The following is a 15,766-nucleotide window of genomic DNA, read 5'->3' on the forward strand; positions in this document are numbered from 1 at the left end:
TAAATTCTGGTGGAGAGGAAACCCGAGACACTACACGTGTAGTGTCTCCCACCCGCCCTCCTCCTCTAACCTAATAATAAAACCCATTGGTGTGAGGTAAGTACCATATTTTATTATTATTATTATTTTTAAAAATTTAATTTAGTTGTTAGCCAGATCTTGGTAGAAAGTTAGAGGGATGGCAGGGAAGGGAGTGCAATGTTCTTCCTGCAGGATGTTTGACGTGAGGGATGCCGTTCGTGTCCCTGCTGATTTTACCTGCAGGAAGTGCTGCCATCTCCAGCTCCTCCAAGACCGAGTTAGGGAACTGGAGCTGGAGTTGGAAGAACTTCGGATCATTCGGGAGGCAGAGGGGGTCATAGATAGCAGCTTTAGGGAATTAGTTACACCAAAGATTGGAGATAGATGGGTAACTGTAAGAGGGACTGGGAAGAAGCAGTCAGTGCAGGGATCCCCTGCGGCCGTTCCCCTGAGAAACAAGTATCCCGCTTTGGATACTTGTGGGGGGGACGACTTACCAGGGGTAAGCCATGGGGTACCGGCCTCTGGCACGGAGTCTGTCCCTGTTGCTCAGAAGGGAAGGGGGGAGAGGAGCAGAGCATTAGTAATTGGGGACTCGATAGTCAGGGGCACAGATAGATTTTGTGGGAGCGTGAGAGACTCACGTTTGGTATGTTGCCTCCCAGGTGCAAGGGTACGTGATGTCTCGGATCATGTTTTCCGGGTCCTTAAGGGGGAGGGGGAGCAGCCCCAAGTCGTGGTCCACATTGGCACTAACGACATAGGTAGGAAAGGGGACAAGGATGTCAGGCAGGCTTTCGGGGAGCTAGGATGGAAGCTCAGAACTAGAACAAACAGAGTTGTTATCTCTGGGTTGTTGCCCGTGCCACGTGATAGTGAGATGAGGAATAGGGAGAGAGAGCAATTAAACACGTGGCTACAGGGATGGTGCAGGCGGGAGGGATTCAGATTTCTGGATAACTGGGGCTCTTTCTGGGGAAGGTGGGACCTCTACAGACAGGATGGTCTACATCTGAACCTGAGGGGCATAAATATCCTGGGGGGGAGATTTGTTAGTGCTCTTTGGGGGGGTTTAAACTAATGCAGCAGGGGTATGGGAACCTGGATTGTAGTTTTAGGGTAAGGGAGAATGAGAGTATAGAGGTCAGGAGCACAGATTTGACATCACAGGAGGGGGCCAGTGTTCAGGTAGGTGGTTTGAAGTGTGTCTACTTCAATGCCAGGAGTATACGAAACAAGGTAGGGGAACTGGCAGCATGGGTTGGTACCTGGGACTTCGATGTTGTGGCCATTTCGGAGACATGGATAGAGCAGGGACAGGAATGGATGTTGCAGGTTCCGGGGTTTAGGTGTTTTAGTAAGCTCAGAGAAGGAGGCAAGAGAGGGGGAGGTGTGGCGCTGCTAGTCAAGAGCAGTATTACGGTGGCGGAGAGGATGCTAGATGGGGACTCATCTTCCGAGGTAGTATGGGCTGAGGTTAGAAACAGGAAAGGAGAGGTCACCCTGTTGGGAGTTTTCTATAGGCCTCCAAATAGTTCTAGGGATGTAGAGGAAAGGGTGGCGAGGATGATCCTGGATAAGAGCGAAAGTAACAGGGTAGTTATTATGGGAGACTTTAACTTTCCAAATATTGACTGGAAAAGATATAGTTCGAGTACATTAGATGGGTCGTTTTTTGTACAGTGTGTGCAGGAGGGTTTCCTGACACAATATGTTGACAGGCCAACAAGAGGCGAGGCCACGTTGGATTTGGTTTTGGGTAATGAACCAGGCCAGGTGTTGGATTTGGAGGTAGGAGAGCACTTTGGGGACAGTGACCACAATTCGGTGACGTTTACATTAATGATGGAAAGGATAGGTATACACCGCAGGGCAAGAGTTATAGCTGGGGAAAGGGCAATTATGATGCCATTAGACGTGACTTGGGGGGGATAAGGTGGAGAAGTAGGCTGCAAGTGTTGGGCACACTGGATAAGTGGAGCTTGTTCAAGGATCGGCTACTGCGTGTTCTTGATAAGTATGTACCGGTCAGGCAGGGAGGAAGGCGTAGAGCGAGGGAACCGTGGTTTACCAAAGAAGTGGAATCTCTTGTTAAGAGGAAGAAGGAGGCCTATGTGAAGATGAGGTGTGAAGTTTCAGTTGGGGCGATGGATAGTTACAAGGTAGCGAGGAAGGATCTAAAGAGAGAGCTAAGACGAGCAAGGAGGGGACATGAGAAGTATTTGGCAGGTAGGATCAAGGAAAACCCAAAAGCTTTCTATAGGTATGTCAGGAATAAGCGAATGACTAGGGAAAGAGTAGGACCAGTCAAGGACAGGGATGGGAAGTTGTGTGTGGAGTCTGAAGAGATAGGCGAGATACTAAATGAATATTTTTCGTCAGTATTCACTCAGGAAAAAGATAATGTTGTGGCGGAGAATGCTGAGACCCAGGCTATTAGAATAGATGGCATTGAGGTACGTAGGGAAGAGGTGTTGGCAATTCTGGACAGGCTGAAAATAGATAAGTCCACGGGGCCTGATGGGATTTATCCAAGGATTCTCTGGGAGGCCAGGGAAGAGATTGCTGGACCTTTGGCTTTGATTTTTATGTGATCATTGGCTACAGGAATAGTGCCAGAGGACAGGAGGATAGCAAATGTGGTCCCTTTGTTCAAAAAGGGGAGCAGAGACAACCCTGGCAACTATAGACCGGTGAGCCTCACGTCTGCAGTGGGTAAAGTCTTGGAGGGGATTATAAGAGACAAGATTTATAATCATCTCGATAGGAATAATATGATCAGGGATAGTCAGCATGGCTTTGTGAAGGGTAGGTCATGCCTCACAAACCTTATCGAGTTCTTTGAGAAGGTGACTGAACAGGTAGACGAGGGTAGAGCAGTTGATGTGGTGTATATGGATTTCAGCAAAGCGTTTGATAAGGTTCCCCACGGTAGGCTATTGCAGAAAATACGGAGGCTGGGAATTGAGGGTGATTTAGAGATGTGGATCAGAAATTGGCTAGCTGAAAGACAGAGGGTGGTGGTTGATGGGAAATGTTCAGAATGGAGTTCAGTTACAAGTGGAGTACCACAAGGATCTGTTCTGGGGCCGTTGCTGTTTGTCATTTTTATCAATGACCTAGAGGAAGGCGCAGAAGGGTGGGTGAGTAAATTTGCAGACGATACTAAAGTCGGTGGTGTTGTCGACAGTGTGGAAGGATGTAGCAGGTTACAGAGGGATATAGATAAGCTGCAGAGCTGGGCTGAGAGGTGGCAAATGGAGTTTAATGTAGAGAAGTGTGAGGTGATTCACTTTGGAAGGAATAACAGGAATGTAGAATATTTGGCTAATGGTAAAGTTCTTGGAAGTGTGGATGAGCAGAGGGATCTAGGTGTCCATGTACATAGATCCCTGAAAGTTGCCACCCAGGTTGATAGGGTTGTGAAGAAGGCCTATGGAGTGTTGGCCTTTATTGGTAGAGGGATTGAGTTCCGGAGTCAGGAGGTCATGTTGCAGCTGTACAAAACTCTGGTACGGCCGCATTTGGAGTATTGCGTACAGTTCTGGTCACCGCATTATAGGAAGGACGTGGAGGCTTTGGAGCATGTGCAGAGGAGATTTACCAGGATGTTGCCTGGTATGGAGGGAAAATCTTCTGAGGAAAGGCTGATGGACTGGAGGTTGTTTTCGTTAGAGAGAAGGTCAAGAGGAGACTTAATAGAGGCATACAAAATGATCAGGGGGTTAGATAGGGTGGACAGTGAGAGCCTTCTCCCGCGGATGGAAATGGCTGGCACGAGGGGACATAGCTTGAAACTGAGGGGTAATAGATATAGGACAGAGGTCAGAGGTAGGTTCTTTACGCAAAGAGTAGTGAGGCCGTGGAATGCCCTACCTGCAACAGTAGTGAACTCGCCAACATTGAGGGCATTTAAAAGTTTATTGGATAAACATATGGATGATAATGGCATAGTGTAGGTTAGATGGCTTTTGTTTCGGTGCAACATCGTGGGCCAAAGGGCCTGTACTGTGCTGTATCGTTCTATGTTCTATGTTCTAAATGTTTAGTTTCCCACCTCTTCTGATAAGTTGTGTTTGGCACTAAAGTTTTATTTCCTAATTCAAAAATTTTTATTAAATAGTGCACTCCAGATTTATGGCCTGGGCATGCTGAGATGAAACAAAACGCCACCTGGAAAATTGGGCCTCAGGTACCCTGTTGCTTTGCTCTTCTGCCACTTCCAAACTTTGATTACTTTGTTTTCTCAGCTCCAGCAGAGTTCTTCTGATGTCCAATAGGCAATGTCACAGAACGTCCATTCATTGTATGATTCCAATTTGATGTAATTTATTCCCAAAACATTTGTACCTCAGTTTTTAGTTTTGCGTTTACAAGTAATTCACAGTACAGAAATCTTACAGTACTTGCAGCTCAGAAGCAAGGCATTTGGCTCAACAGCTTATACGTTCATAAGATATAGGAGCAGAATTAGGCCATTTGGCTCAACATGTCTGCTCCACCATTGGCTCCCCAAACCCTTCAACCCAGTACCAATTAAAAATCTAACTCCTCAAATATACTCACTGTCCCAGCATTGACCGCACTCTAGGGTAGTGAATTCTACAGATTCACAAACAGCTTAATGTCAATATTTATGTTCCACATAGGGCAGCATGGTGGCACAGTGGCTAGCATTGCGGCTACTACGCTGAGGACCCGGGTTCGAATCCCGGCCCTGGGGCGTTATCCGTGTGGAGTTTACATGTTCTCCCCGTGTCTGCGTGGGTTTCACCCCCACAACCCAAAGATGTGCAGGCTAGGTGGATTGGCCACGCTAAATTGCCCCTTAATTGGAAAAAAATTGGGTACTCTAAATTTAAAAAAAATAAATAAAAAATGTTTTAAAAATATTTATGTTCCACATGTGTCCTCCCATTCTTCTAACCCTATCAACATTTCCCTCTTCTTTCTCCCTCGTGTTTCTGTCAGTGGCAATGGCTTGTCATTAATAGGTTGAAATTTCACCGGGCATATCACTCTGACAGGATATTCCAAATGTACATTAATTTTTTAATTCAGAGGGCGGCACGGTGCGCAGTGGTTAGCACTGCTGCCTCACGGCACCGAGGACCCGGGTTCGATCCCAGCCCTGGGTCACTCTCCGTGTAGAGTTTGCACATTCTCCCCGTGTCTGCGTGGATCTCACCCCCACAACCCAAAGATGTGCAGGCTAGGTGGATTGGCCACGCTAAAATTGCCCATTAATCAGAAAAAAAGAATTGGATCTCTAAATTAAAAAAAAAAACATTTTTAAAAACTTTTTTATTCCTGGTAACGGTCTATAACTGAACAATTCAGCTTATTTATTCATAGACTTGGAAGAAATTGTGATATTTTGCTGCAACTAAAGCTTTTACCCAATATTTTTTAATTTGCAGTTTTCTCTTGTAGCAAATGCTTCTCAATATAAAATGTAGTCAAGGTTTTTGAGAAATGTAAAAAGACAATTTTCAATTTGGGCAAAGATTTACAAATGATGATGATCTACTTTAAAGGGGACATTAATATTGGAAATATGCTGTCCAAAAAAACTCTTCCTCCAAGCTGTATTTGAAATGGTTTAAAGGTCAGCAATAAAACCCAGCAATAAAACCTAGCATGTATATTTTCTTAATATGGACAAGATTGGACAGCATGGTGGTGCAGTGGTTAGCATGCTGCCTCAGGGTGCCGAGGACCTTGGTTAGATCTCGGCCCCGGGTCTCTGCCCGTGTGGAGTTTGCACATTCTCCCCGCATTGCATGGGTCTCACCCCCCACAACACAAAGATGCGTTGGGTGGGTGAATTAGCCATGCTCAATTGCCCCTTAATTAGGAAAAAGAAATATTCGGTACTCTAAATTTATTTTTAAAAATATGGACAAGATTGCATTTTTAACATACAAAATCAAAAATGGTTCCCTGTTAAATCTTCCCAGATTAAATGACTGATGTAAAAAACTATTGCATGAGAATTGTATGAACCTACAAAGTGTTATTTTCATGATTTGTGTGGGATTTCTACAGAATGTGTATTTTGCTTTTCATGGTTACTGGTTATTGAATTTCCATTTACTATCTGAATTTGAAGAACAATGAGTCAGAAGCCCTGATAATCCCAAAAAAATATTGTATAAAGTTTGATATCTGTTTTAAGTGGTCCCTAAAAGGTTTGATTTTAAACTTTAAATGGGAAACTCAAGTTCAGTATCATAAAGCCTTCAGGAAAGATTCAGCAAAAATCATCTAATAAATTCTTATAAAAATTCTTTATCTTGCGTACTGTTAACTACTAAAATCAGATTTTTTTTTCTGCTGTGTTAATTAAATTGGCTAATTCACAAATTTCCATTGATGAGACCTTTTTTTAGAAAAACTCTAATGTGCTGAAACCAGAGTAAATGGAAACTTGCCAACCAGTATCAGACCTTTCATGCAAACTGGATTTGTCTATCAACATGGTGTCTAATTTAATGCAGTCATTCTAAATGTTCAGCAGTTTAACTTAGATGCAATGTAAAGTGGAAAATTATGCAAGAGTCTGGAATATTTTAAAATTAAAACTTTCCTGCCTAGAAGTAGTTAAGCAGGTTGGAGAATGGTCCTCCCACAAGTGTCCATGCTTCATGAATGAATTTAGATGCATCAATATCACATAGTTACTTGATTGTGGTAACACAGCAGTTAAGAGCACTTAGGTTCTCTGATGTCTTCACATTCACTTTACTATCGTTAGATAGTGAGCAAATCCAATAGCTTATTTTTTCTCCCCATTTTCCCATTTATAACATTTAGCAATCAAAACATACATAGATCCTCCGTCGCAACAGTTTTACATTTTGGTAAATTTCAATGATGAAAATCAGATTAACTTGCTGAATACAATGGAAAAACAATACACTGAAATCATGCTAAGCGAAAACTGCAGAAGCTGGAAATGTTAGATAGAAAATACTGGAGTCCCAAAGTCTCCATCTGGAAAGAACCGATGAGCTAACATTTTGGGTATAGACCTTTCATCAAAAGTGGAGAATATTAGAACAAAATTTAAAAAGGAACCGAACAAAGGGAAGAGGTGGGGGGAAAAACACAAGGAAAATGTGATTATGGTACCTGTAAGGTGCTTAAATTGCGTTGATATTGGCATAAGGTAACAGGAAGCAGAATGAGAGAAATCAAAGTTCAATGTAGAATGGAAGTGTGAATAGCTGAAGAAGGTTAGAACTAGGCAAATAGAAATTGAAGTATGAAAAAACTGCAGAGTATGATCAAGGAACCTGAGAGAAAATGAAAAGCTCACCATTAAGGATGCAGACAACACCGCCAGCACATTACTGCACTGGAGAATCCCCACCAAAGCACTCATCCTTACCTACTAATAGATGAGTGTTGACCCACCAGATATTCAATTTACATGCAATGAATAATTCTTAGGTCCAGTACAAACGCTTTACAGAAACGTTCTGTTGGAATTGTTGCAGAAAATATTGGTTAATTTGCAGATGTTGTGTTTATATGTGAACATGTGGTTGAGTGCCAAATGTAAATTTAAAACTAATGTACATGCGATTGATTGTATGCACCACTCTGAAAAGGACAGTCATATCACATAGTTTGAATTTTGCGATCTTGAACTCGTGGAAGAAATGAAATGTCGGCTATTAGGTATCTTCTTCATTTTTATCCAGAAATCTTGATCTGGCTCGCTCCAAAACATAAGTTGGGTTTCGTAGCTTAATCTGGAAAAAAAACCAAAATCTCTTAATTCCATGTTACTGTAACTTCCACATTTGTAACAAGCAGTAGTTTTTTAAAAAAATTATTGATTCCTCTTTAGGTATAAAGATCACACTTACAGAATGGCTTTTAAACTAAATTCATCTGGTTCGAATTTCACATACTAAATATCACAGTTGATGAAAAGCTGCAGCATTTGTATATTATGGGCGTGGTGAACTGAATAATATTCAAACATAAATATTAACAAGAATTAGAAGCAGAAATAGGTCATTTGGCCCATCTTATTATGCCATCGAGCTGCAAAAATGTAGTTTTGAATTTATACTTTGGTTTTGACATGGGAAGTTGTAACTTTGTCTGGGCTCTACCAGGCCATGGCTTGATAGAGGATTGGCTGACTGGCAGAAGACAGAGAGTGGAGATAAAGAGGTCTTCTTCAGGATGGCAGCCGGTGACTAGTGGTATTCCTCAGGGGTCAGTGCTGGGACCACAAATTTTCACAATGTACATTAATGATGCACCTTGTCAAAGACCTTCTGGAAATCCAAGTAAATCAGGTCCACTGGTTCTCCTTTGTCTAACTTCTTTGTTACCTCCTCAAAGAACTCTAACAGATTTGTCAGACTTTTTTTTTTTTTAATTTAAATTTAGAGTACCCAATTCATTTTTACCAATTAAAGGGGCAATTTAGCCTGGCCAATCCACCTACCCTGCACATCTTTTGGGTTGTGGGGGCAAAAACCCATGCAAACACAGGGAGAATGTGCAAACTCCACACAGACAGTGACCCGGAGCCAGGATCGAACCTGGGACTGTAGCGCTGTGCCACCGTGCTGCCCTAGATTTGTCAGACATGACCTCCCCTTGACGAAGCTGTGCTGACTCAGCCCTATTTTATCATGCACTCCCAAGTACTCCGCAATCTCATCTTTAAAAATGGACTCTCAAATCTTACCAATGACCGAAGTCAGGCTAACTGGCCTATAATTTCCTGTCTTCTGCCTCCCTCCCTTCTTAAATAGCGGTGTGACATGAGCCACTTTCCAGTCCTCTGTGACCCTCCCTGCCTCCAGTGATTGACCACCTCCCTTCTCACACTTGTCACCTTTTTTGCTCTGCCTGAGGGTGATGTTGTTCTCTGATTTTGGTTCTCTATTTCCCCTTCAGTTATTACATCTTCTAAGCTGACGCTCTAGTTCCCACCGCCTTGCCATACTAGTTTAAATCCTCCCGAGTGACTCTAGCAAACCTCCCAGCCAGGATATTGGTGCCCCTCCAGTTTAAATGCAACCCGTCCTTCTTGTAAAGGCCCCACCTGCCCCGGAAGAGATCCCTCCAGGAATCTGAAACCCTCCCTCCTACACCACCAGTTTAGCCATGTGTCTAGCTGCATTATCCTCCTATTTCTAGCTTTACTGGCACATGGCACAGGGAATAATCCTGAGATTACAACCCTAGAGGTCCTGCTTTTTAGCTTGCTGCCGAACTCCCTGAACTCCTTCTGCAGGACCTCATCACTCTTCCTACCAATGTCATTAGTACCTATGTATACTACGACCTCTGGCTGTTCACCCTCCCCCTTCAGGATATCCTGTGTTCATTCAGAGACCCATGCAGACATGGGGAGAATGTGCAAACTCCATACGGTCAGTGACCCAGGCCGGGATGGAACCCAGGTCCTTGGCGCCGTGAGGCAGCATTGCTAACCACTGTGTCACCGTGCCGCCCTGAATTTGGATTAAGTTAATCAAATTACCTATACTGAATCTTTATCCATTCATTGAATCAATGTTTGTAAAATAATTTATTTATTTTTAAAAATGTTTATTCAAATTTTCCAACAATTTTTAACAACCCCCCCATAACAAAAAGAAAGAAACACAAACACAACAGTCAAAACGTATACATTGGATATCCCCATATACAGTAGCCACCCCCATATGACATTCAAAGGTACCCGTAGGAAAGCCCCCCCCCCCCCCCACCCACCCGAATTCCCCCCCGAAAGAGACCCCCCCACCCTTGGGTTGCTGCTGCTGCTGACCTCCTCCTAACGCTCCGCAAGATAGTCTAGGAACGGTTGCCACCGCCTGAAAAACCCCTGCACAGACCCTCATAAGGCAAACTTTATCCTCTCCAGCTTAAAGAACCCTGCCATGTCATTTATCCAGGCTTCCACACTGGGGGCTTCACGTCCTTCCATAATAGCAAGATCCTCCGCCGGGCTACCAAGGTCGCAAAGGCCAGGATACCGGCCTCTTTCGCCTCCTGCACTCCCAGCTCGTCCGTTACCCCAAATAGTGCCAACCCCCAACTCGGCTTGGCTTGACCTGGACTTTCACCACCTTGGACATAGTCCTCGCGAAATCCCTCCAAAACCCATCCAGTGCCGGGCAAGATCAGAACATGTGGACGTGATTCGCCGGGCTTCCCGAGCACCTCCCACATCTATCCTCCACCCCAAAGAACCTACTCAACCTCGCCCCTGTCATATGCGCTCTGTGAGTAACCTTGAATTGTATTAGGCTGAGCCTGGCACAAGAGGAGGAAGAATTAGCCCTACTCAGGGCATCAGCCCACAGACCCTCATCTATCTCCTCCCCAAGCTCCTCCTCCCACTTGCCCTTTAACTCCTCTACCGAGGCCTCCTCCTCCTCTTTCAGCTCCCAGTAGATCGCCAAAACCCTGCCTTCTCCAACCCATACACCCGAAATCACCCTGTCCTGAGTCCCCTGTGCCGGGAGCAGCGGGAATTCCCTCACCTGCCGCCTCACAAACGCCCTCACTTGCATATACCTGAAAGCATTTCCCAGGGCTAACCCAAACCTCTCCTTCAGCGCCCCTAGGCTCGCAAATGTCCCATCTATAAACAGGTCCCCCATTCTTCTAATCCCCGCCCGATGCCAGCTTCAAAACCCCCCATCCATCCTTCCCGGGACAAACCAATGGTTCTCCCGAATCGGGGACCAAACCGAGGCTTCCACCTGTAAAATAATTTTTTAACATGGCTCATGTACAGAAATAAAGAGTCTGATAGCCTGGATTAACTGATAATTATGGCTCTGAGTCTGATCCTGCTCCTCGTTATTTATGTTTAAATGATACAGAAACTTCAGGCAAGACACAAATGCAGTCATATTCAAATATTACAAAATTACTGCATGAGTTGCTTTGCTCAGTTTCTGAAAAATTAAAAATGAAATGAAAATCGCTTATTGTCACAAGTAGGCTTCAAATGAAGTTACTGTGAAAAGCTCCTAGTCGCCACATTCCGGCGCCTGTTCAGGGAGGCTGGTACGGGAATGGGCATCTCACTTCTAGTTCACCATGGAAATGCTTTGAAAGGCATAGGGTTGTTGTATTTGCAAGGTAGACACAAACAAAACTCACAAAGTCTTGCACATTTTAGTCGGAGTACCTTTTTGATAAGTGTTGATTACACAGGAGCTACGCAGTGTTCACTCAAATCACAGGAATGCAATTTCTGTCACTGCAACATTATAAGCTCACAATTCTGCAATGCTGTACAAAAAAGTTGAAAACCCAAACGTGCAAGGACGTGTCCAACTAATGGCAGATGTTGTTATCTTGCTACAACAAATTATGGTTTGATTTTCTTCTCATTGCTGCTTGTGATTTATATATCGCGGGCATTAATGCCCGACATGTTTCTTTACATAACAATGGTAGCTGCAGCTCCAAAAATAATTTATTATAGGGCAGCGCAATGGTTAGCACTGCTGCCTCATGCGCCGAGGACCCGGGTTCAATCCCGACCCTGGGTCACTGTCCGTGTGGAGTTTGCACATTCTCTTCGTGCTTGCGTGGGTTTTATCTCAGAACCCAAAGATGTGCAGGGTAGGTGGATTGCCATGCTAAATTGACCCTTAATTGGAACCAAAAAAAAAATTGGGTACTCTAAATTTATTTTATTTTAAAAGTAATTCATTATATGAAGTGCTTTGATATATTTTGATGATGTGATAGGTGTTAAACAAATAAACATATTTCAAATATAAGGAAGTAAATTTGAAAGTTCATAATTTTACCCACTGGTGTAAATTTGCTTTGCTTGTGGAAAAAAATTATATTCTATTTTTAAAAAATAATTTTTCTTCAAATTGTAACAAGGAAAATACACCATATCGATATAGATTTTGCTTAGCAGATTCCATGAAAGTTCCCAGGTGATAAGGTTACTTAATTCCCTCAAAACGTTATAATAGCAATTTTAGAGACTGAAAATTTATTACGCAGGGTTGCTAATATTGGAAGAGTTCTGATAGTATCGCAAACGTTCTCAGATTTGAGAAACCTAATTCTGGTAGCTTGATCAGGAAATATGGATTTCAAAGCGTTAACTGAAGCAAATATTTAGTATTTATCAGTTACTGGCCTTATACCAAAATGTAACACATTTTTGATTCAACACCCAATTATTTGCTCTTTGTTTATTACTATGTTGCCCTGCCTTATTGTCTTCAAACTTTCATTTCATACCATATACAGACAAAACAAGGCCATGATTACATTTAATAGCACCATTCAAATTTACCACGTTTGTCTTTGACGTAACATTAGAAAATTAAATATTTAGAGCTGCTGACAGTTCCAAGCACCTCTAAATTTCAGGTACTAGATGGAGCCAGTCCTAACTAGTTTCCATCGCCAATTAAAGAGCCTTCATCTAAGCTAAGTTCAAAGTAAAATACACTCTGCATGCACTGACATACACACATGCGTAAACATTATTGTTGCTGTGAATGCACTAGACATGTCTAAACTGGATTGTTTTACTGCCAACAACGTTGGGTTTATTTGCTTCAGAAGTTATGAAATCATTTTTAGTAAGGTATACTCTCCAGAGGTATTGGAGAACAGTGTTGGTTGCATCTAGTACTCTTAAAAGACTGTCAAAACCAGTTCGACAACATTTACAATACAGTGGCAAAATATCATCCAATGGGGTCTACCCTGAGCAAAACACAATATTTAACAAATTACCCAACACCTTAAAGTATTGGGTCACATTTCAGAATATTTATTCTTTGTTTGAAAAATATTTTTATTGGAGTTTCAACACAATATCAATTTTATTTTTTAATTTAGCGTACCCAATTATTTTGTTTTTCCAATTAAGGGGCAATTTAGTGAGGCCAATCCACCTAACCTGCACATCTTTGGGTTGTGGGGGTGAAACCCACGCAGGCAGGGCTGGGATTCGAACCCGGTTTCTCAGCACTGCAGTCCCAGTGCTAACCACTGCGCCACATGCCACCCCTACAATATCGAACTTAACACAAGACAGAACAAACAGAAAAAGAAAAAACAACAGAAACAACATATTATTTACATGTTGTCAACACATCAGTGACGCTAGTCCCCGCAGTTGCGTTTCCTTATTTACAATGGTATACATATAAAGAATGCTGTATTAACATTTATCGTGACAAGGAGAGTCATGTTGAACCCTTGGTTTTCGAGGGTGGGTCGGGCATACTACTTCCCTGGTTTCTTACATGCAAGAGGGGTCCGTGTCCCTCTCGGCATAGGAGCCCTCCGCCCCATTCCCCCCTATGTCAAGTGCATATTCCCCTTTTTCTCAGCTGCTCTCCCACCACCCCCCCGCCCCTCTCCTCCCGTACCTTCTTCCCCAACCACCCCTTTTTCCTGGCTGATGGCTCGAACAGGTCCTCTGAGAGGTTGGCAAACACTGTCCACATGTCTTGGAATCTCTGCCCGGACGCCGGATTGAGAATTTTATCTTTTAAAGCTTGAGGAATTCAGCAAGATCTAAAAGTCACTCTGAAACTCTGGGAGGTGCTGCCGACTTCCACCCCAGCAGACGTCTTGGCTGGCCATCAGTAAGTTGAAGGCCAGGGCATCTACGTGTCTTCCCTGTGAAGAGCTCTGGATGCTTTGACACCGCGAAGACTGCCACACACAAGCTTGGCTCTATCTTAATCCCCACAACCCTGGACATGGCCTCGAAGAAGGCTGTCGAACCTGTTGAGTTTGGGGCAGGGCCAGAACAGGTGGGTATGGTTGGCTGGGCCTCCCTTTAAAAAAAAAAAAATTTAGAGTGCCCAATTCATTTTTTCCAATTAAGGGGCAATTTAGCGTGGCCAATCCACCTACTCTGCACATCTTTGGGTTGTGGGGGCGGAACCCACGCAAACACTGGGAGAACGTGCAAACTCCACACGGACAGTGACCCAGAGCCGGAATCGAACCTAGGACCTCAGCGCTCGTGCAGAGCTAACCCACTGCACCACCGTGCTGCCGACTGGGCCTCCCTGCCACCACTCGTACTTGTCCTCCACCTCTGAGAAGAGTCACCTCATACACTAAAATTCCTTTGCAATACACTCATATTATGAAATTTTGCGTGACCTGGTCAGGTGCGTTCTGTGCATCACCTAGAGATGCACCAGGCTTAGCTCTGCACGCAAGGAAGTGGGTTGACCCTGTGCAGCGCTTTGATGCAGGGTCCTTCCCCAACTCCACACCTCGTTCCTCCTCCCATTTCTGTCGCGGTTCGTTCGGTGGGGTCCTGGTCTCTTCTAGGAGTCATCCGTATATGTCACCACATTTGTCTCCTTCCAGCTACCGTCTTCTCCAGAAACATGTGTCCAGATAACTGGGGGAACATCGTGATCTCCTTGCGGAGTTACTCGCAAGCTTATTCCCTTTGGAGCTTCTCCAACAGTTCCCCCAGGGTCATCCTATCTCCACGTATATGTTCTTCACCCTCAAGGTCCCTCTGTCCTCCATCCAAGCCCTAAATGTGGCATCTATCTTCACCGGGGAGAACCTACGTTGTTGCAGATGTGTCACTCCATAGAGATACCATCAAGTTTGGAGTGGCGCCTGAACTGGTTCCAGGTCTTTAATGTGGCTACTACCACCGGGCTCCTGGAGTGTGTGTGCAGGGGGCCGGGTTGGAAGCGGTGACTAGTACCCAGAAAGATGTCCCTCTTCCATTTGTATCATTCTGCCTCCGGCTCCTTTATCCCCCCTCACCCTCTCTGTGTTCTCTGCCCAGTGAAATAGGAGGTTCGACAGGGCCAGGCCTCCCACGTATCATCCTCTCTGCAAGGTGGCTTTACGTATCCTTGGGACCCTTCATCCGCATCCCCCCCCCCGCCCCGCACCCCAGTGTTCTGTGGTCCCCCCCCTCCTCGCATAGTGTTCCGTGGTTCCCTGATTATGAAGCACACACAGAACATACATGTGTTCAACAAGAACGATTATTTATTGTTAAACACATGGGAAGGTAACTAACAGATCTATGTACAAAGATATTCAAATTTCTCAGGAGCTACTGTAAGTGCGACTGTCCTACACTCCGTCCTACTGCCAACTGCCGAGTCCCGTCAGTCACATGATGCATGTCTGGCACCACCAACTGGCAGGAACATTGATGAACAGCTTCATGCACTTGTACAGTTATATACAGATATACATGTATGCATATCACCACATCCCCCTTTCTTTGGCGATATAAATATTTACAAACACATTTACATAAGAACATAAGAACTAGGAGCAGGAGTAGGCCATCTGGCCCCTCGAGCCTGCTCCACCATTCAATGAGATCATGGCTGATCTTTTGTGGACTCAGCTCCACTTTCCGGCCCGAACACCATAACCCTTAATCTCTTTATTCTTCAAAAAACTATCTATCTTTATCTTAAAAACATTTAATGAAGGAGCCTCTGCTGCTTCACTGGGCAAGGAATTCCATAGATTCACAACCCTTTGGGTGAAGACGTTCCTCCTAAACTCAGTCCTAAATCTACTTCCCCTTATTTTGAGGCTATGCCCCCTAGTTCTGCTTTCACCCGCCAGTGGAATCAACCTGCCCGCATCTATCCTATCTATTCCCTTCATAATCTTATATGTTTCTATAAGATCCCCCCTCATCCTTCTAAATTCCAACGAGTACAGTCCCAGTCTACTCAACCTCTCCTCGTAATCCAAC

At 44.2% G+C, this 15,766-nt stretch overlaps 1 protein-coding gene across 1 annotated transcript in view; it reads right to left on the reverse strand.

Annotated features, from left to right (window-relative positions):
- Window positions 1–4,325: 4,325 nt before the first annotated feature.
- The window catches only part of morn3 (MORN repeat containing 3), a 90,954-nt gene continuing 79,513 nt past the window's right edge, over window positions 4,326–15,766 (reverse strand). The window contains exon 5 of the mRNA XM_072495209.1: window positions 4,326–7,781. Within this exon, the coding sequence (XP_072351310.1) occupies window positions 7,704–7,781 (78 nt within the window). The 3' untranslated portion in view covers window positions 4,326–7,703. The remainder of the gene's footprint in view (window positions 7,782–15,766) is intronic.

This window comes from Scyliorhinus torazame, chromosome 1 (assembly GCF_047496885.1).
Source record: "Scyliorhinus torazame isolate Kashiwa2021f chromosome 1, sScyTor2.1, whole genome shotgun sequence".
Lineage (NCBI taxonomy): Eukaryota > Metazoa > Chordata > Chondrichthyes > Carcharhiniformes > Scyliorhinidae > Scyliorhinus > Scyliorhinus torazame.